This window comes from Fringilla coelebs (genome assembly GCF_963513975.1).
Source record: "Fringilla coelebs genome assembly, chromosome: 10".
Lineage (NCBI taxonomy): Eukaryota > Metazoa > Chordata > Aves > Passeriformes > Fringillidae > Fringilla > Fringilla coelebs.
Genome location: NC_140036.1, coordinates 17658522 through 17679291, shown reverse-complemented (window position 1 = coordinate 17679291; position 20770 = coordinate 17658522). Strand labels below are relative to the sequence as shown.

General features: G+C 41.1%; 1 protein-coding gene and 1 long non-coding RNA gene across 2 annotated transcripts in view; one reads left to right on the top strand and one right to left on the bottom strand.

Annotated features, from left to right (window-relative positions):
- The window catches only part of LOC311157721, a 38792-nt gene extending 32145 nt beyond the window's left edge, over positions 1-6647 (top strand). The window contains exons 2-5 of the long non-coding RNA XR_014616420.1: positions 1047-1127; positions 1475-1574; positions 4514-4756; positions 4997-6647. This is a non-coding gene — a long non-coding RNA (uncharacterized lncRNA). The remainder of the gene's footprint in view (positions 1-1046; positions 1128-1474; positions 1575-4513; positions 4757-4996) is intronic.
- MCF2L2 (MCF.2 cell line derived transforming sequence-like 2) overlaps positions 1-20770 on the bottom strand; it is a gene marked incomplete at both ends in the record, with an annotated part of 130675 nt that overhangs the window by 86573 nt on the left and 23332 nt on the right. Inside the window, 9 exons of the mRNA XM_084212569.1 lie at positions 317-508; positions 1029-1148; positions 1817-1931; positions 3512-3636; positions 4660-4809; positions 8013-8129; positions 13478-13597; positions 14838-14928; positions 19919-20033. Of these exons, the coding sequence (XP_084068695.1) occupies positions 317-508; positions 1029-1148; positions 1817-1931; positions 3512-3636; positions 4660-4809; positions 8013-8129; positions 13478-13597; positions 14838-14928; positions 19919-20033 (1145 nt within the window). The remainder of the gene's footprint in view (positions 1-316; positions 509-1028; positions 1149-1816; positions 1932-3511; positions 3637-4659; positions 4810-8012; positions 8130-13477; positions 13598-14837; positions 14929-19918; positions 20034-20770) is intronic.

The following is a 20770-nucleotide window of genomic DNA, read 5'->3' as shown; positions in this document are numbered from 1 at the left end:
ACTGACAGTCCAAGTTGTCAGCTGTTTCTTCTACTCTATGAAAAACAGATTTGCCCTAACACATCATTAAAAGGGGATCAATGTTACTCATAGTGTGCCTGCCCATAGTTCCTGCCCACAAGTCACCCCATCAGCATAAGCAGAAATGAACTTGCTGAACTAATGCAAAGCTCCAATATTTATACTAACATTTACTGAACAAAATGGAGAAAAACCAAACACAATTTTTTCTCTTCAGCATAATTACCTGAGCTAATAAAATCCTTCATTTTTAATAGAACTTTGCCAGAGCTGTTATCTGAGAAGGTTCACTCACCTTATCTAACTGCTTATGCAGCTCAAGAGACTTTCCCAAAATATCATATTTTTTCTTGGTCTCATTGGTAAAGTCATCACAAATTCGCCTGAGTTCAACACACTTTGGTCTAATGGAGTCAACTGCATAATGGTTGTTTTGGATGAGCTGTTCTCCATGGAGAGCCAGAGACTGGGCCTTCTCCAAAGGTTCCTGTGAAATTAATGAGAAAAATCCAAAGTTAGAATTACATGCCTAATAAGGACAATTCTTCTCTGTAACCCCTGCTGTAGCCTGGGGGTAAAGGTTTGGAATATTAATATAGCTGATATGTCTTATTTTATTTTTACCTTGAAGGCCAACTTCCATATCAATGAGTACATTGAAACTTGTGAGGTTCCATCTGAACACCAGGAAGCATTTTTTTATTGTGAGGGTGACTAATGCTGGAACAGGTTGCCCACTGAGATTATGGAACCCACTTCTGCTTTCTCACATACTGGGGACATTCATTATACAAGTTTCTCCCTGCTCTTTTCCCTAGCTTTCTGAGTAATGAAATGGAACTAGTGGGTCTGAACAACCCTGACTTCTGGAACTTAAGATCTGTGTTTTGCAATTTAAAGTAATGACTCTGAGAAGAGGGTAAATCTGGACAAAAAAAAAAAAGGACAGTGGTAAGTGTCTAGAATACCATGTCTGCAGCAGCTAGAATACTAAATTGAGTGCAAACCTGTCCTTTCTCTTCCAGATGTTTCTGTTCCTTGAGGAGGTTCTCAACTCGAGTCACACTGTCTCCAATATCAGCAAAACCTGCTTGTGTTTCCATGAGGTTATCCAATGTCAATTTTACCTAAAAAACAGCAGCAACAGAAACATAAACCAAAACAAAATAAACCCACCCAAAACCCCATCACAAGATACTGATAAAAATTACAAGAAACATTCACCTACATCTCTGAGAAGAGTCTGCATCTCAAGTTTAGTCTTTCAGTTTGTTCCAAAATGGAAAATCCAAGGAATAAATCAACAACCAACTATTCTCCAAAGAGTTTCCCTGCTTCTCACTAATTAGACCCACAAAGTTTTGACAACCTATAACTCAGAGTTTATATTACTTCAGAATCTGTATTACTCCAGTCTCTGGGCTGACAGATGGGGCTTTCTTTTTTTCTTCAGATTAAAGTATTCCGTTTACTCTGGTAGAATTGGTGACTTACCATCACAGAAGAATTGATGTTTGATAACTTCACACCTAAATGCAAAATTATTTATCAAGGTAAATTTACTTATTGGTGTTCCACATTTTGCCCTCACAGTCTGGCACTTTCCTACTGTGCCTTACTCAAGCGTTGTAAGACATCTGAAAGGTGTCAAGACTTTAATGTTTGAATATTAATTTCCTATTGCATAACGATCTTCTCTCCCAACCTCCTTTTTGGACTGCTGGTATACTCTAAGTATGGGTAGAATTGGACCTTATTTACCAGAGAAGGCTAGACAGCATGAACAAAGAAATACCTCTCTAAAATCATGTTCAAAGTGTCGAAGCTGCAGGCACTGTTCTAGTTTTAGATGATGCTTGGTCCAAAATTGATCAAAAGCCTTTTCTGTTTCATCCAACTGAGCCAACAACCTGTTAAGAAATTATAATGAATAGAATGTACTTATTTCCTATAGTTAATTTCTTTTAAGTTACAGTAATTGATGGCAGAAAGCAGAGCAGCAAATGGTGGGGAGCCCTAAACTTATGTAAGAGGGCTCTGTGCCAACTCTCTCATAAGCAAAAGAGAATGAAATTTGCAGTAGGACAGGGATGAATGTCACAGATCAGTGACAACTACATGGATCTACTGTGGCAGTTACAGTCCTGCCTCCTGATATGCAAGAGGGACTCAGAGTTGTTCCATGTGCTGGCAGCCAAGGGCAGCTGTCACTCCCTAGCTTCCACGCAATGCTTCAAAGATAATCCATCCCAAAAATATGCAGATTGAATATGATGCAATTATTATTTTATGGAATGATTAAACCAGAATGCTACAACTTGTTAGTTTTCTTCACCCTTCAGAAATAGGCAAGGACTAAATAATTTTTCCCAATCCATTAAAAGCAATAGATTAGGAGCTCATAATGACTCCCATGGGCATTGTTTTACTTTGTGTAAATGATGAAACATTTATTTGCAAAGGCATTACTCTCAAGGTGTCATATCTTCAGTAAAATATCTGACACCAGGCTAGTGATTCATCCTCACAGTTTCTCAATGATCCATTAATTACAAAGTAAAACAGTTTTAAACAAGTAGAAAAAATGAAAAGGAATTGTTCTCTGAATATCTTGTATTTCAATAGATGGGTATTCTTTGGGCAGATAAGGGATCAGTGCATGCTGGAGTCATCAAGTGTCATGCATGAAATCATCATGTTATTGGGGCAAGTGCCACTAGCTCCCTCCTATTTGTCTCAAAAACAAGTTTCTTTTTTCAGTCTGTCCCTGGAAAACTTTTTTTAATCAAAGCTAGTCGTTGAATTCAAGATGAATTCACAAATTCCTTTGGGATGACTGTTCAAAGGATTTTAAAGTATTCAGTGAAAAATATCAGCTCAGCTTTACTTTTAGCACCTTTGTTCCCAGTGAATGCAGACACACTGAAACCCTAGCACGGCATTTCTCTTTGCTCTGCATCACACGGCACAGCAGAAACTTCTACATGGTGACTAAAAGCTTTATGGTAATACCTAGCATTGTAGGAAGGAAAAGGAGGTTCTCTCTCTGTATACCTCTGGATCTGTGACACACATTTTTCACATGTTTCAGGTATCATCTTCATCTGCTACTCCCCCAGTGTTTCCACAGACACTCACACGCACATCACCCACTCATCTCACAGAGACTCAGGTGCTACTTTCTAGCCAGGTACAGAAGTTTGGAGGACATACATGTTATGGAGAAAATAAGTCCCACCTTGAATCTTCAGCCAAGTAGTTAGTGGTCTGACCAAAAATTACCAAGAAATTCAGGACTTGTTTGAACTTGCCTTGGCAGTCTAATCAAGTCATTTCCTCTAAGCATTCCCTTCTCTGACTTACCTGTCCATAAATCCTGAGTATGTGAACCAGTGGTAATTTACAACCTGCATATTTAAATGATTTAAATTACATTTGCATCTCCTAGGAATAAATTAGCAAGCTGCACAAGGTAATTAGCTCCACTGACCTTTCCACTGTGGCCACATTTTCCAGTTCATCTGGACTGAGTTTGCTGTTGGCACTTCGGGTGACTGGCTCCCGGATGCATGTCAGTAAAGTGGCCCCCTGCTTCACTGCTAGCTTCAGCTCATCCTGAGGGCAAAAAAACAAGCCAAAAACCAAATTTCACGTACATCTAACGACACTCATATCTCTTAGGTGACAACAGAGTAATGATAAAGGAGGATTCTTTCATAGGTACAAAATGCTTGAAACAAAATATAAATGCTTACCAAAGGTGATATGTTTTTCTAGCAAATGCAGAGACCTAAATTTTTTAACTTTGAAAAGTACATCTATTTCTGAGAAAAGGAATAGAGTAGTTTCTCAGTAGATTGCATATCTGACCAGGCCACTTGCAGAATAAATTATTCTACCATAAATTTAATGTATCCTGTAGATTGTGAGCTGAGAGACTGGGCTGAGACATTGCACTTCTTAATGGAATTTCCTCAAATAACATTGTGCCATGCTGAGCCATACTACATCAGCTATAAGAAGTCATCCACAGAAGTGTCTTCCCAGCATGAAAGATGAGCAATAAAAAAGACAAAGGTGCTCAAACATTAACTTGTCAGATGACGAATCCCCACATCACCGCATAAGAACATAAAAATTGTTCTTGTGCTAATATAGCTTAAGTAGTATTTTTAATCTTGTGTTTAACCTAAGGCATTTGCTGACAGCAGTAATATTTACTTCTGATACTTACTCTGCTAAGCCAAACTAGCCCCCAACTTTTTTTTTAAACAAAGCAACAGTCACCATCTAGTTAGATCATTCTGTCTATTCCTGACTATCCTCACAGATGTTCTCTGTTTCTGCTCCAATGTACAAGTCCATCCTTTCTGATGAACTCTTCATCAAGAGCCTGTCTATTCCAGACGTGATCCCATTACTCCCTCTCACACAGTGGAAGTGACACATCCTATTCTATCATTCCTGAACTGTAAAATGTCCTTTTCCACAGCTGAATCAAGTTGATCTCCTGAACCCAGGTGTCTGTCCTCCTCTTCAGTGGTTTCCAGACAATGGATTGCCAAGTGAAGGCAGAAAATTTTGTTAGATCAGAGCTCATGTATTACACTGCTGGAGCCATCGTGGGGCAACAATCACCTTCAGCTTGCTGTGGTGCTCGGTGTGTGAGGAGAGAAGCTCCTCTGTGCACTGCACATCGTTGGGAAGTTCAGTCTCTGCCAAGTCTGTTCCAAAGGTCTGTAGCATCTGTGCTGTTGTTTTTACTGTCATTGCAAAGTTTTCAATGGCCTGGAAAAGCAAAAGCATAAAGTCACAGATTGGTCATTTACCCTCAGCACTTTAACAACACTTTGTGCTTCAGGCACACCTTGCTGCAAGTATTACATGCCTGTAAAGATGGTCACATTGCCTTTCTTTGGGTGGATGTGCTTAAAGTTACAAATTAAACCATGTGTCACAAATGACCTTTTCACAGGTCTGCACATATTGTCCCTTCCGTGAGCCAACGGGGAACTCCCAGAGCCCAACAGACATAATGAAACCACAGAGGACATCAGCTTCAAAGGCAGGCCTGGAACTTCAGATCCTCTGCCCATGCTTGCTGGGAAATTCTGCTGCATTTAAAATTTTAATGAAGGCTTTATTTAAGTTGAGAACACTACTAAAATATATAGGGCAAAGCCTTTATATTTATACTGCCATTGTTCACTCAGCAGTAATCTGTCTTCCCCTGATTTCTGAATATGTGCATCTCCATCTTGCCATGTACGAGATGCATTCTAGTCCCTTCCTCCCATCTGTCCATGCTAGTACACAAATAGAGGAACAAGTAACTACAAATACAGTTAAAATGCATAAATTCACAGGATCATTGCTGTTTCTTTATCACTTGGATGCACCAACACCAAACTCATCAGAAATCTGGTTTTAATGAAGAACGGGGAAGAATGAAGAAGTGAGGAAGGCTAAAAAAAACAATGCCACCTTCTCAGTGCAGAATATAATGTTCAGACCTGTGACATGGGATTAAAACCTTTATATCTAGTAGCAAGTAACTTCATGGGATGTTTTTCCATGATCATGCCCAAATTTGGGGGTGGCTGTGTTGTTCTGTATAGCTCTTTATTCTTTGTACATTTTGATCTAATCCCCCACAGGTTTGAGTCAGTCAACAAGCACTAGGGATGCTCTTACACTCAATCAAACACCATGTAGCTGTTGCACACTGCGTTCCTTTCTCCAGCAATGATGGGAATTCATTGTTTGCAACCATGACAGATGAAATTATGCTGTGTGCTCAGTGAAAAATAAACTGGAGGTAGATCATCATTCAAAAGGCATAGAGAGAAATTAGCTCACATTCGTGATCTCAAACATGCCCCCCATGAAGGAAAGCTAGTAGAGTTCACAGCCTTCTTCCCTGTTCCCCCATAAATTCATATCTGCTTTCAGCACAAGCAGAACAGACCCACACCTGCTCTATCTTAGAGCTCAGTGCCCTGCAGCTGTATGCTGCTGTTCTCAGCATTGAAACTACTGGATTAGAGTAGGCTGAAATGTCACACTTCTGACTGCAACAGAGACATGGCCATCCAAGACCAAAGGCCATCCATGCCTATTTACTGAAAGCCAAAAATGCACTCAGTGGGCAAGAAAGTCCACAAGCTCCTGGCAGCCAAGAGAGGAGAGCAGAAACAGTGAATGATGCGAAGAGGTTGCTGTGTCACTGCCATTTAGCCAGAGTTTAAAGCTTTTTCAGAAGAAAAGCACTGGCAGGACAAGATATGAGAACACTTGAGAGAAGAAGCAAAGGGCATGAAGACCATAGCTCAGCAAGACTGGAAGTCAGATTGTTTCAAGGTGCCATGGAAGCTGACACTTCCCTGATGACAGCCTCTTACCCAGCAGATATTCCTTGGCTGACTGCACCATGAACTTATCAGAGTTTCACTTAATAGCCTGCTTGCCCCTACTTTCTCTTGTGTATATGAGCAATAAGTTGTTTCATGTACCTAAGTTACATACGTGGATTGGTTTTTTTTCCAGTCTCTGTGCTTGGTAAAATTTTTTCTAACAAATTTAACCAAAACCCCTGGGGATTACATAGCCCTACTCCCGTAAATTCTTGGCTCATTTTGTTTGCATATTTTACCAAAATATGTATTATTGCAATATGTAAACCCCTGTCATTAATAAATAATACAACCTTTCTTGTGCCTCTTTTTATCCCTCTTCATATTTTCAGACCTTTTGTTGTTTGAAAGCTCTTATAGATGATTAATTTCTTCACACTCCCCCTTCTTGCAAGGACAGTTTCATATTTTTGATACTTTTGACACATAAGCCTGTTCACTCATCTCAACCCTAACCTCATTATAGTCAACACAGTTATAAATGTAGAAAATCAATGTTAGATGAAATTCAGATTCTATGTTTACATATTTAGAAGCCTGAAATATTTGGTAGTTCTCAAGGAGACTAAAATTTAATAAGGACAGCAAAACACAAAAAAACTATAGCAAGAAAGTGACAAAAGTGATTTGGCTTAAATTACCTCAGAAAAGCTCTTTTTGTGGGTTAGGTGTAACCTGCTCATCAACAACAGCAGACTCAAACCCAGGGCTGCTCAGAACTTTGCAAAACATCGAGGCTTACATTAGATGTGGCCTCTAATTTATCAATCTTGCAAGTAGACCCACAAGAAGAGACACAAACATTGTATAAACTCTCTGTGAAATTAATTACTTTTCCAGGATCATGATCCAGCTTAGCACATTTTTGCTTAGGAAGACAGAAACAATATTTTGTCTGCTAATGTGCTGGAGTTTGGAGTCTGTTTTTTGTGAGCTGTCATCTTAACTGGGCACCATAATGAATTGCTTACATTGTTTTGAACCAAACACTAAAATGCATTAACCAGCCCAAAAAGGGAGCAATCAAACCTGTACAAGTTTCCTCAATAGAATAAAAAAAGTCTTTCTGCCTTCTCCTAGCAACTGTTCTTCAGTTATCCAAAATAAGACCCAGCTGGAGTACATGCTTGTATAGTATAGAAATGAAAAATAAAATATAGTGACCTGAGTATTTTTATTCTCTTAAAAGCATGGATATAATTAATCATTAAAGTGAGACTTTTGACCTTACTTTTAACCTCTGTAAAGTCAGCAAAGTGCTACAGCCTATTTTCAATTTCAGCTGAAGGCCTATGAATCCCATCAATTATTTCAAAGGCGAGAGAAGGCCTTGCTGAGTAAGAATACCAGGACACTGTCAGGCCCTGGGCCAGGTACACAGTGAGATACAATTACTGCTTCCGCTACAAACTTCTGGGGAATTTGCCTTTCTCTCTGTTCAAGCCATGGATTTCCTCTTTCCCTGAGTCCCTAACAGAATCCAGAGGCTGTAATGCAACTGCAAAGTTCCTGCTTAATGCTTGCTCTGCATTTGTGCCCGGGCCAGCTGTGGTGCAGATGTGCAGGAGCAGCACTCACCGTTCGGTGATGGATCCACTGGCTGTGGCCATACTCCAGGGTCCCTCCCAGCTCCCGGGTCAGCTGGCTCTTGTCAATGTAGCCATGCAGATCAGAGACAGAATTTAACATGATGATCTGAAACAAATCCAAACACACTGGGCTGAGAGAAATAATGAGACTTTCAATCATTGTTCCTAGGATCTGGGTTTGCCTGAACATAGATGACCACTGCAGTTCCACCAGAGACCATCAGTTCTCATTTTGCATTTTTTCATGCCATGGCCAAAGTTTATTTTCTCTGCATTTTGCCTTCTTAATGTGTACATGGACATTCTTGAACTAACCTTGGTTTGACATCATCTTCTTCCTTGCTGGGCTGGCTCATTTTGCATGTGCATCAAGAGCAAAAGTATGGTATTCATAATGCTCACACAAATTCCCTAACATAATTTATTCTCTAGATAACATTTATTTACAGAGAAATGGAGGCACGGGCAAGTTAAACAGCTTCTTCAACACAAACCACTTGATCCAGGGAAGTGCTGAAATGAAACCATTGAGAATAAAATTTTTCTTTGTGTTTTCTGATTTTTTTTTGGCGCTGTATGTTCACTGAATTCACTGGCATTTTTCTATTTAAAATCATAATGGAAGAGAAAGGAGAAATGCACCTAGATAAATTCTTTTACTTTAGAATCTCCTTACCACTAGACTTGCTTGAAGAAAGCCAAACAAGATTTGAGTTCAGCTTCAGATAAGCAGCATTAACTTTTGGCAACCACTGTAAATTTGTCAACGCAAGTGGTTACACAAGTAACACTCATTTATTGTTGTTCCAACAGCTAGAAGACATGCCAGGATTTCAGCAACCAAAGAATAAAAAGTTGAGCACAAATGACTAAGAATTTTAAATAAATAAATGTCAAAAATATGTCAAATGTGTTACTTGACTGTATTTAAAGAAAGCTTAAGTGGCTCTGCATGCCAGCATGCTCCAATGGAGCATGGTAAATACACTGACAAACACTGTGGGCAGTGAGATGAGTGCAGATGCATGGAGACAAGAGGATGCATATTCTAAGATAAGAGTGCTCCAAGAAAAGCCTCAAGAACAAACCTGGACAAGTTTTTAGCTGATCTTTGTTACAGAATCTTTCTAGAATAATTCAGGTTGGTGGGAACCTCAGCTCTCTAGTCCAACTTTTTTCTCATAGCTGTGTCAGCTGTGAGATCAAACCAGGTTGCTCAGGTGTTTATTCACCTAACACTAAAAAACATCCAAGGATTGAGGTTGTACAACCTCTTTGGGCAGTCTGGTCTGCTGCCTGACTGTCTTTGTGGTGAGAAAGTTTTTCCTTATGTCAAGTCAGAGTTGCCCTTGCTTCACTTTATGTCAGTTATTTCTTATCCTACCACCACTGACAACCTGGCTGCAGTGCCCAGTAACCTGGAGGGACTGGAAAGCTGCTGCTTAGGAGGGTTAATATGGATCATATTAACCCTCCTAAGCCTTCCCTTCTCCACGTTAGGCAAACACAGTTCCCTCAGCATCTTCTTACAGAACACATGCTCCAAGTCCTGACCTTCTTGGCTTTCCAAGAATACTCCAGGTTAATATTTTTCTTGTACTGGGGGAACCAAAACTCAGGGCCTTCTCAATGGGAATTAATCAGAGCCAAGTAAAGGGAGATGAGTGGTTGTCTCAACCTGTTGGTTTTGCTCCTGTTCATACTGCTCCTGTTAATGCAGGATGCTGATGGCTTCCTTTGCTGCCAGGCCACACTCTGGCTCATGTACAGCTTGCTGTCTACCAAGTTCCCTGCTGCTTTTCTGCAGAGATGCTCCCCAGATAGTCAGGCTACAGTGTGAATCGTCAACAAAAAAACTGTTGTGATGTTGGAAGGGAAGAACAAGTTATTTCTTCAGTAAGAAAATCCTTGTGGAAGGAAATTCTTTCCCAGTTGCAGGACTTTGCTTTGCCCCTTTCGTATATAAAAAATAATATGCTGGTCAGCCCATTCCTTGAGTTTTTGTTCCAGTGGCCCTGTCTTGGAGCATACCATCTGCTCCTTCTGGTTTAGTGTCATCTGCACACTTGATAACAGTGCAGCCTGTTGCCTCTTCCATGTCACTGATGAAGACATGAAAGAGGGCAGGTCCCAGCAGGTATCACTACAACACTCCACTTGTTGTCCACTTCCAGGCAGAGTATGACCCATTACCATTACCCTCCTAACCCATCATGAAACCAGTTTTTAAAACCACATGTAGTTGTCCATCCATCCATCCATCCAGATTTTAACCTGACTTGGATACAAGAATATAGTGGAGGATGCGTCTGGCCCCAGGGAGCCACACAGGCTGAAAATTCTCAAGCAGGCAAATAATTGTCTCACTCTGTTCTTTTTCCCTTCCAGCAGTTCATCTTCTCCTTAACTGCATCTTTAAACACAGAAACAAGGAGATCTTGTTGGTGAAGAAACTGTGGCAAAGAAAGGCATCTCAGCCAAAGTTAAAGAAAAAACTGTTCCCTGAATGTGTTATGAAACACTGTTCTGTTATGATCAAAGTCAGAAAGCCCAAAAAGCTGCATCATCTTGAAAAGGCCTCATACTGGAACACTAAGTCTATGCACTAATTCTGAATTGGAAATCACATTTGAAAAAGTAAATCTTAACTGCTTTGTAGCTCTTCCCCATCACAGATGTTGCTGACAAGTTGGAACTCTTCTGATACTTCAAACCTCACTGAAACCACAGAGGTACACTGTCATGCAGTTTTCTTTTAGGAAGAATTTTATGTTTGTTTTAACCTGGTATGCTCAGCATGAGCCACTAAACAAACCTATTAATATTGCCAGCTATGGTGGTACCCAACAGGGTGTGGGTCTTCACCACACAAACATTCCTGCAGGAGAAAGCCTATGAGCAATCCAGCATCCACCTAAAAAACCAATCTGAGAGAGCATTAGCATCTCCCATGCTGCTTGCCAGACAGGAGACAGCCACAGTCAGTCAGCTGGAGAGTGGAAAGGAGCAGGAGTTTAGAGAGAAGGGTCAGTGTGGGACATGGAGCTGTGGGGGGGCTGCTTCTGGATGGGTTAGGCTGTCAAAAAGAAGTCACAGCCTAAAAAGGCCAAGGAAGTACTTGCTATGGACAGATTGTTCAGACTTTTATGTATGTTCTGAAGATGCTTTAATTCACTTCCTATGATGGGAGGTTCCTTGGGTGCAGGTCTGAGTGTTCCTTTTGAATTCATAGATTTCAATCTCAGATGAACACTGCTGTGTCTCCTATATTTCTATATCCTGATTCTGGCTAATGATATCTAATCAAATCACTATCCCAATAGAAATTTACCTAATGAGGTTTCATTACCCACATTTGTATGTCAATGTGATATAAATCCTGCATTTCCTTTTGGCGTCTGTTTGGTTATTGCAACCTTCATTTCCAGCTCCTGTTTGATCTTCTGGTGCCTACTCATTCCAGTATTGATTTAAACCAGTAAATCTATTTTACTGAGCATATTTGCAGGGTGATAGCTCAAATAAATTATTAAACAAATGTTTCCTTAACAAACAAACACAATATTCTTGGAGCTCCTTTTGAATGCTCATGTCTTGGTCCTGACTCACAGTTGTGACAGGAACTGCTACCCATCCATGGGCTAGTTATGACATGAATGTTGTCATAGGACCAAACAGACAACACAAACAAACAACCTGCAAACAATTTAAAAGATCATGGTGATATTGAAGGTAGGTACTGATCCCTAGTTCCTTGAGTAAGGACATCTCCAGTGGAACAAGAACTCTGTGGTCCTGTTCTCCTACTTGGCCTTTAGGGTGCTGTTTTCAAAGAGGACAAACAGACATTGTTCTCAGTAACTTCCCTGCTCTGAAGCAGGACATACCCAGATGGTATTTTTAGGATGGGCAACACGGGAGAAAAGCCCCTCCAGAGAGCATGACAGACCCCAGGAACTTAGAACACCTGTAGTACAACCCTAAGCAAATTAGCATCAGACATATGTGGGCAGCCTGTCTATAAATCTGACATATTATCTGGACAGGAGGCAGCAAGGGTGTCATGCTCTTACTTTTTGTAAGGCTGCTCTCTAAGAGCTCTGTGGGCATACCCAGGATGGCTCAAAATATCCAAGATGACCCCAAACTAAACTGACATCTTGATTTTCCTGCCTGTAAGAAAGATAAGTTAGCATTTCATACTTAATGCAGTGCTTGACCCCTGTCTAGAACTAACTTCCCTTCCAACTTTGATCCCTTCCAAGTTTTGAAATGCAACTCTGATGTCAAATAAATTGCTAAAAGTAGAGGAAATGCGGAATTGTTGGAAAATACCAGTCCTTGGATGAAGTTGTCCCTTTCTGGGCTGCAGTCACTGGTAGAAAGGTTGCTATAGCAACAGATTGTGGCATATTAAATATAGGTACATCCATTTTTTAAAGTACTATAAAATATTTTGGTTTGCATTCAAACGTAATTTTTTTCATCAATTTTGCATTTTACCAAAAAGCCACCCTTACCAAATGACAGTAAATGTTACAATTTAACCACAGTAACCAAATGTCTATTCATGGTTCCTTTGCAGCGTGCGCTGTAATAAATAGCTGCTGTCTCTCACTTCAGGAGAAGCAGAAAGTGTTTTTAACACCTGAACTTCAAACTTGAGTTTCAACAGAACTAGAATTTGTTGAAGGAGAGCCATAAGTATTTTGCAAAACAACATAAACCCAAAAGCAAAATCCAAAACAGTCATCTGAAATCCCTCCAGTAAAGTCACTGTGGAACACATTATGAGTCTGATCCAGGATGAAATATCATCAATAATCATAATTCAAGTTTATTTATAAAACTTAAAACTTTTTGACACCACATGCAAACATGCGGCTAAAAACAACTCCTAAAAGACCCCTCATAGACTAATCTCCAACTCTTTCAGGATTGATAACCTCCTTCATATCACAGTCTCATCAACCTACAGCATATGCCAAGTCCATATAAAAATAACTAAAACACAAACTCTGAATCTTGAGGACATGGGAATCATAAAAGACATTCAGAATAAGCAATGGTAGAGGGACAGTCAGCACTACCATGGATTACCCATCAAATAGTGCAGAATTCAGCCCTAGGCTTCTGCTGCTCTTTTGTCCTGAATACTTATGTTTGTCACTGGAGTGGGATCTACCTCTGCCTACATGAAGGGAACATCTCCACCGAGTTAAAATGCCAGTACTTAAAAACTGAGTCACATTTCATAGCTAGACTGGACACGGGAATGTGTCCGTTAAACACTATGAACTATCCACTGCTAAATAACTCTTTGGCGTCACCACACAGACCCAGATGAAAGGCCCCAGGTGCCACTTGCAATCCTGGGTTATGGGAAATTGCTGAGAGCCCAGAACTGCAGAAATGGAGAAAAGAAAATGCATGGACAAAAAACCGCATGCTTACCGGTACCTTCATTTTAAAGTCATCTCGATAGAGTTTAATGCCAATGTCAGCGATTGCCCTTTGGATAAAGCGGGAGGGTCTCAGGACAAACACCAGCTGCAGGTTTCCTGGAAATGCTCCCTGTAAGAAATATAGGATTCTTAGAAGCCACATTTTTACACTACAAGGAAATTTTCAGCCAAGTGTTTCCTCACCAGTAGGGCAAAGCAGGTAGGACTTACTGCATCTTGCTCAGTCCAGCTGCTCATTGCCTCAGTTGGTCCATTCAACACATGCTCGTTGTCACTATTTCCAAACCCAACAGGAAGACTGACCCATGTATTTTACTGCCCAACAGGAAGACTGACCCATGTGTTTTACTGGCCACCCACACGTTGTTTCATGATACAGATTTATCACAGAGCTCCAAAGTTCCTGACTATTGCCTTTCTCCCCCAGACCCCAATCCCACCAAGTCCCACTTGCACCATCACACCAGAAGTTTTCCCATTTTTTAGGCTGCAGCCACTAGAGGGCAAAGCTGGCTGCCCAGGTTGGACTGGTGAGGGAAGCTGGTAGCACAGATGGGTTCCCCAAGCTGACCTACCTATTCACTCTGCAAAGGGTTTTGAATCTTTTTAACCTCACATATTTTTACACACAGGCAAGCACTCCACATGTTCATCAGATACGTCCCTGCCTGCAACACCCAGCCTACATCTCTCACACTCCTCTTAGCTCATCAAGCATAAAAAAAGGACAATTTCTTGAAGAGAGCAGCAAAAAAGCCTGAGAATGAAAAACATTTCTGTCTAAATACCTTGAAAGAACTTAAAGTCGGCTTTGTGATCCCACCATCCTACAGCTCTGTGTGTAAGTGCTTGGTCCTCACACAGTAAATGCTCCTAGTAAGAGATGTATAAAACCAGCTGCTTTTTTTAGCACTGAAAATCAGTGCCCAGATCTGACTTTTGCAAATAAGCTATTAAGAGTTTCTGACAGAGATCATTTGCTACTGTGCAAACACAAATCCCTTGGGATCTATTTCTTTCATAAGCAGGCCACGTCATCCCTCCTCAGGGCACAGAAGGGGTACTTCTTAATACTCTTCTAGGAACCAACTTCAAATGACTAGAATTAATATTGCAGTCAACCCGGAAAATAAGGAATTTGTCCTAATTCAGCAGTAAACAAGACTGTAATTTGTCTCTGCAGCTTCCTCCCTCTCTTATTTAACACACGAGCTGCAGGTTCGAGGAGAATCTGCATCCACAGCCAGAAAATGGGAGCCTAAAATGAGCACAGGAGGCTGTATTGTGTGCTGAAGGTTCAGCAGACAATTTTAATTTCTAGAAGATAAATAACAAAAGCAAACACTTACTGCTATTCGTGTCAGGGATGCCTTGACTGCACTCCATTTGTCCCGTCGTCTGTCTATGATGATGATGAATCCGATGCTGGCAGCCTCCAGACTGCAAAACAGATGAAATAGGTGTGCTGGGTTACAGGGAGACACTCCTGTTCCAAGGCAGAGAACTGCAGCAAAACACAGCCTCCGTCACACCACGCTCGGAGCCCATTATGAAAACACAACGTACAGTGGAAAGAATGAATATTTGGCAGAAATGCACATGAAAAGGAAAGCCAGCAAAATTTCTCTTTCCAGCATAAGGCTGGCAGCTTACACAAAACATGAATATTTTATCTGCTGAATCTCTCAGCTGCTGTGCTGCTCTGCTGCCAGTCTAGGTGACATGAATAGTTCAGGATCACAAATTACACTGTGCACTTTTGAAGACAAAACCCCCAGATCCTTTTTTTTTTTTCTGCAAAATTAGACACCCCCCTACAGTCTTCATTCTCCAAGTATGCTGACACCTGACAGGAGTACTGAGCTCCAGGGCATCAGTATCCCCTGACTTATGTACACAAAGCCCCAGGAATTCTGGTAGGCAAAGCAGAAAATGAAGAGTTCTATTTTGCCAATCACAAACTTGCTCTGGGGTTGCAAGTCATTCAAAACTATCCTTTTCAACCTATTGGCTAGAATGACAGTTCCTGCTCCTTCTCAGTGCTTTTCAAGGAAGATCTAGGAGGCAGTGATTTGGTGCTCCATTCCACCTATGTAGACCTCATAAATAGCCCATCCTCTCTTTCCCTATCAAAAATCCCACTCTGGAGTGCCAGGTTTCAGTGGGACTGCTCTTCTCTCTGCCTTCCAAGAGCACTCAGCATTGGAGAAGCTAAGAAATACACACTGAGTGCCCAGAACCTTCACTAAAGCAGGACGGCTCAGCCATCTCAGAACAAACCACAGGCAGGCAGGAGGAGAATAAATGTCATAATCAGAGGACATACTGCAATCAAGCATCTTATCACAGGTTAAGGAAAAAAAATGGTTTAAAGTATCTCCTTGATCTCTATTCTACCTTCCATACAAGGACCAACTCAGGAACTGTTTCCATGGGTCATTTTATCCAAACTCATGTCAATAATCTACTGAAGACTATCAACACAGTAACATATCTGAGCTCTTGTTGCAGCTCTGCAGGATCAAAAACTGAAAGCCTAAGTATTGTGCAAAACTGGGATGCCATGTGAATGCTCCTAGTAGCTCATACTGCTAACAGGAGAACTCACTGAATTTTCTAATGCAGTACTTTTACAGCATTCCTCTGAGGATTTCAAAATACAATGACAATACATGATCTTTCCTCTTTAGTAGTGCAACATGCAGATCTCTGCAGAGTACAGAAAATATGTTTGCAACAGTGCCTCTCAAGCACAGGGAAGAGAATTCATATTTTATAAATACACAAATGTATGCATACCCTTCAGTAGTCTTAGATATACACAAACACATACATATCTTTCAGTAGCTCAACAAATATTTTACAGAATAAAATTCCTTGATAATGTTCAAATAAGGGCAACAAAGATTTTGTGTGTGTTGCAGATTGTTACAGAAAGGGTGAGAAAATAAACATAAAAGTCTCAACCTGGGTCCTGCAGGTCCAAATGATGTCCAGCACAGCATCAGTTATAGTCACTGAGATAAGCCAATGGTACCTGTACGTTTGCTTTTTGATGTGGAGGTTTTTTTCTTGTTTTGCTTGTTTGTGGGGTTGTTTGCTTATTGTTGGGGGGTTTTGCAGATTTTTTTTTCTTTTTAGATAGATAGGACTGACTGAAGTCCTAAATTTAACCAGGGAAACAGAGAGAGTGTCAGCAAGGGATCCTATTTCACCAGCATGCTGAAAGGCCATGCCAAGGTCTGAATGTCATTTGGCACCAAGGGATGGATGCAGGCACACAGCCACGGGAAGAGGCCTGGCCCAGATGGCAGCATCAGCACAAGTGGATGCACAGCTGAGAACCCCCACTCCAGTGTGCATCCAGAGAAAGTTTGTTTAAGAACAAACACACACACACATTCTAGCAATGTTTTCTCACTGTCAGTACTGTAATATCTCTACCCTCATTATGAAAATGCATTGGGGTTTCTCCAGTTCTCTGAAAAGGAGGGTTTGAAGACAATCCAGAAGAGCAGATAAACATCAGGTTTACCTCCAGAATAAATTCTGGCACATTTGCCCAGATCTACAGATGTCTGGCAGAAAGGTTCTCTTTCCCTGAATGAAATATCTGCAATCAGCAGAACTCCTCCATCCTCAGCTCTATATTCAGGTTAGCCCTTGAACACTGACTTGAGATGTTGAATTTCCTGACCTCTTTTGGAAGGAGAAAAGGACACCAGTTTATCAAAGTACTTAATCCATGTCAAGTGAAAGAGAAAGAAATTCTGGCCATGGAATAAAGCAAGTAAAAAAGGGCTTTCTGGAGCTATCTAGTGCATGCACAGAGACATGCATGGGCATACACCATGTTACTGAGCATCTGTGGATGTGTTTGTATGCAGACTCCTTTGGTGGAGCACTCTCACGGGCAGGTGTTGAATCACAGGGAAAATGAATGAGGTTACAAAAGTCTCACTGGGCTGATCTTCAATCCTATCATATGTTTTGTCAGATGAGCATATAAGATTAATCATTCCAGAGGGACTTAGAAAGTTACAAACACTAAGTTATGTTCTCTGCAATCACAGAGCTTATCTCCACAACTAGCATGAACCTTATAGTACAGGATATGCAAAATCAGACACTATAAAAGACAGATATTCTCTCTACATTTGCCTGGAAAATGATGCTGATTTCTCTGGTTCACTGAGCTCTGAAGAAGGAAGTATTTTCTATGATAAATAGGATGAACTGCTTTTCAAACTATACCTCATCTTACTTAATTCATGGCCATAACCTTTGTAACTCCAGAAGACTTAGAGACTGGTCTCTGTTCTTAGTTACTTTGTTGGATACCTTCACGTCTTTCTTGAGAATTAAAGTGAAAGGTGGACTCCTAGCAGTGAAACTACACACACAGGAATAGTGTTATATTACACACAGCACTGTCTGTAGAGCAGTGCTGCAGTGCAAAAGTAACAATGCACACCCTTTACTGCTTGCTGAGGTACCCGGCAGAGACACTGTGTGCATGGACCAGCCAGCTGCAGACTGACAGGGCTCTACTGCACCCATACAGGTCCACTACTTGGGCCTCATTGAGTTTGAACTCTATATAATTATGTCATAAATCACACAAAGCTTGCTGCTTGGCTTCTTCTAAATTAACATCTTTCTTCCTCACCATTTACAGAGAGAGTGGCAAGTTTCAAATAGTGACTCAAAAAATGCAAGCAATCTTTCCAAAAGTACTGCTATAAAGACTAGAAAATTTCCTGGAAAATTCACATCCCTTCAGTGTGGTCTGTGATGAACCTAAGAGCCAAACCAATGTGCTGGTATGCAGAAAATGTACCTTGAAACCCCAGTAGTCACTGACCTTGAACAGGTCATTTAGAGCAAACTGAGCAGTCATTTACTCAACACAAGTTCTGAAGTCTGTAGAGTGAGATATTACTCCCACATATCTCACCATCTGTAAAATAGGTATATCACAGCTCTCCTGACTTACAAAGTTTTGATACTTTATTCTTCATTCTTTGCACGTGGCTCAGATTCCTCAGGGGAAGAGAAAACACAGAACTGAAATTGAAACAAAGCAAAAGTCCATCTAGTTCAACACCCTGAATCCAGTGTTGGTAGATAGTGGCTGTTAAGACAAGGGCAGCAGGAAAATGAGAAGGACAATATTTCTCTTGGAATATTCTCCCAAGTCCCAGCATTAAGGAATAAATTAATTTCTTCAGCCTGGGTTTGCATTTGAGCCATTGTGTCCAGCTGCCATTGATGGAGCAATCCTTCATGAATTTGGCTGATTTCTTTTGAATGCATCTGTGCTTTTGGGCTTCACACAGGCTGTAGAAGCTCAAAGAGTTTCTGTCTGTCATGTTGACATTGTAACGTGCTGGTTCTACACATGTGACAAAATCACTGGGACTCCTCTCCCTGCGTACCAAGTACAAAGAATTGAAAAACTACTTTTGTGCTTTTCTCAGCCACTGCTGCTGTTGCATATACCCTGAGGCTGGTCACCCTCCCAGTCCTGAAGGAGTAAAGAAATATTCAAAACAGAGTTTCCCCTGGTGGAACAAAAGTCCCACAGAGCAGAGTGAAACAATGAAGCTGTTAAGTTCACAGTTTGTGGTTTCTCTCAGCTTGCTTTGGCAACTCTTTAGCAACAACTTTGGCAAATACACGTAGGTGAAGCTGTAAAACTTCTCACTCAAACTTGAAGGAGGCACGTTTTCTGCTATGATCCTCTAAGCACCTTTTTGCAGAAGACCACAGGAAATGACAAATTGTTGCTGTGCTTCTCACTAGCACAAACAGCCATGGTCTAGAGACAGGATCAGGGGACTGAAAAAATATTAAGCTCTCTTAGATATGCAAAAAGTAATTCAGCAGTCATGCCTTAGCACATTTCCTCAGAGCAGGGCAAGTCAGTTTGTTTTACCATCCTTATAAAGCTGCAGGCAAAAAGCAATGAAAACATCCTGGCTGTGGAGCAATCTCCAAAGAAATGAAGTACGTGAAAGCACATGGTGCTTGCCAGAATCCTGTCAGTGGGGCACCTCACGTGCTTTTTCAGCAAAGGAAAAGCTGCACAGAAAGGTGCACTCAGAGAAAAAGCAGTCATGGGGCCTGTGTAATTATGGCTCCTTCCTGAAGCAGCCCTCCCCTCATTACATCCAGTGCCCCTGAGGCTTCTCACCAACAACCCCTCTTAGCTCCCTTTGATCTGGCATCTTTGCTGCTGCTCTTCAGATCTATTCCTGTTCCAATTCAGTCCAATCTGCCCTGTGTGAAGCTCTCTCTTCCATGACACAATTCCTAGGGCCTCCAATAGATAGGGAAGTTTCATAATGACTGGAGAGATGCAGAGGCACTGGTATGTCCTGGTAGCACCACTAAAATCAGAGAGCCACTGGGAAAGCAAAAGTCTCACCTGGGAATGCTGGTTAGATAAGTGACCACATTCAGAAAATCATCATCAGGTATCTCACTGAATCCTGCAAATTCTGGAAAGGTTATAATGGGGGCCCCATCCTTCCCTCTTCCTCCTGCAAAAAAAAAAGTCAAAGTTTAGAAGGTGATTTTATGGCTTTGGACAGACTGGTCAGTCCTCAAGTGGGAAACACTGGCATATTTCTCCTTGTAAAGCAACCACATCCAGTAATCATCATCAGCTCCAACCACACAGAAGTTATGAGGGGTTTTCTCAGCAGCTTGGGCTCAAAGCTGAGAGCAGACTGAGGAGGCAACAGCACGTAAAGCAACATGATGAAACAAAGCTTTTGTTACAGGTACCTTATTGCTTAATTCTCCTTAACAGGGTATTTAGAATATTTTCCCTGAGTCTTTCTCCTTTCTGTGCAATCTTTATGTAAACCTATTTTTTGCACCAGGCTCAGGAATTCTCTAACAACCCAATACTCAGTGTAGTTCTGCTGTAAACACAGTTTTCTGAGCCATTCATCACACACAGAGGACTCTTGCCCAAGGGACAACCAGATTCTGGGCTTCTCTTTAGTAAAGAGGAAGCTCTGAGGCAGTAAATTACCTTCCTCAGGAAAATATCCAATAAATTATCCCATTAAGAACATGGGATGGGAAAAAAAAAAGTGTTCTCATTCCTTGAAAGCGCCCTCTAAATCCCCAAAATAATCCCTGTTTCCAGGCTGCTCCCAGCCACCATTGCCTTTCCTTGTTGATAACCACAGCTGATGTCACAAAGCAGTTTCTCCTGCTCTGTTGGTGGTCATTGCAAGGAGGTGCTCCAGTAATTCCTGGCTATTTC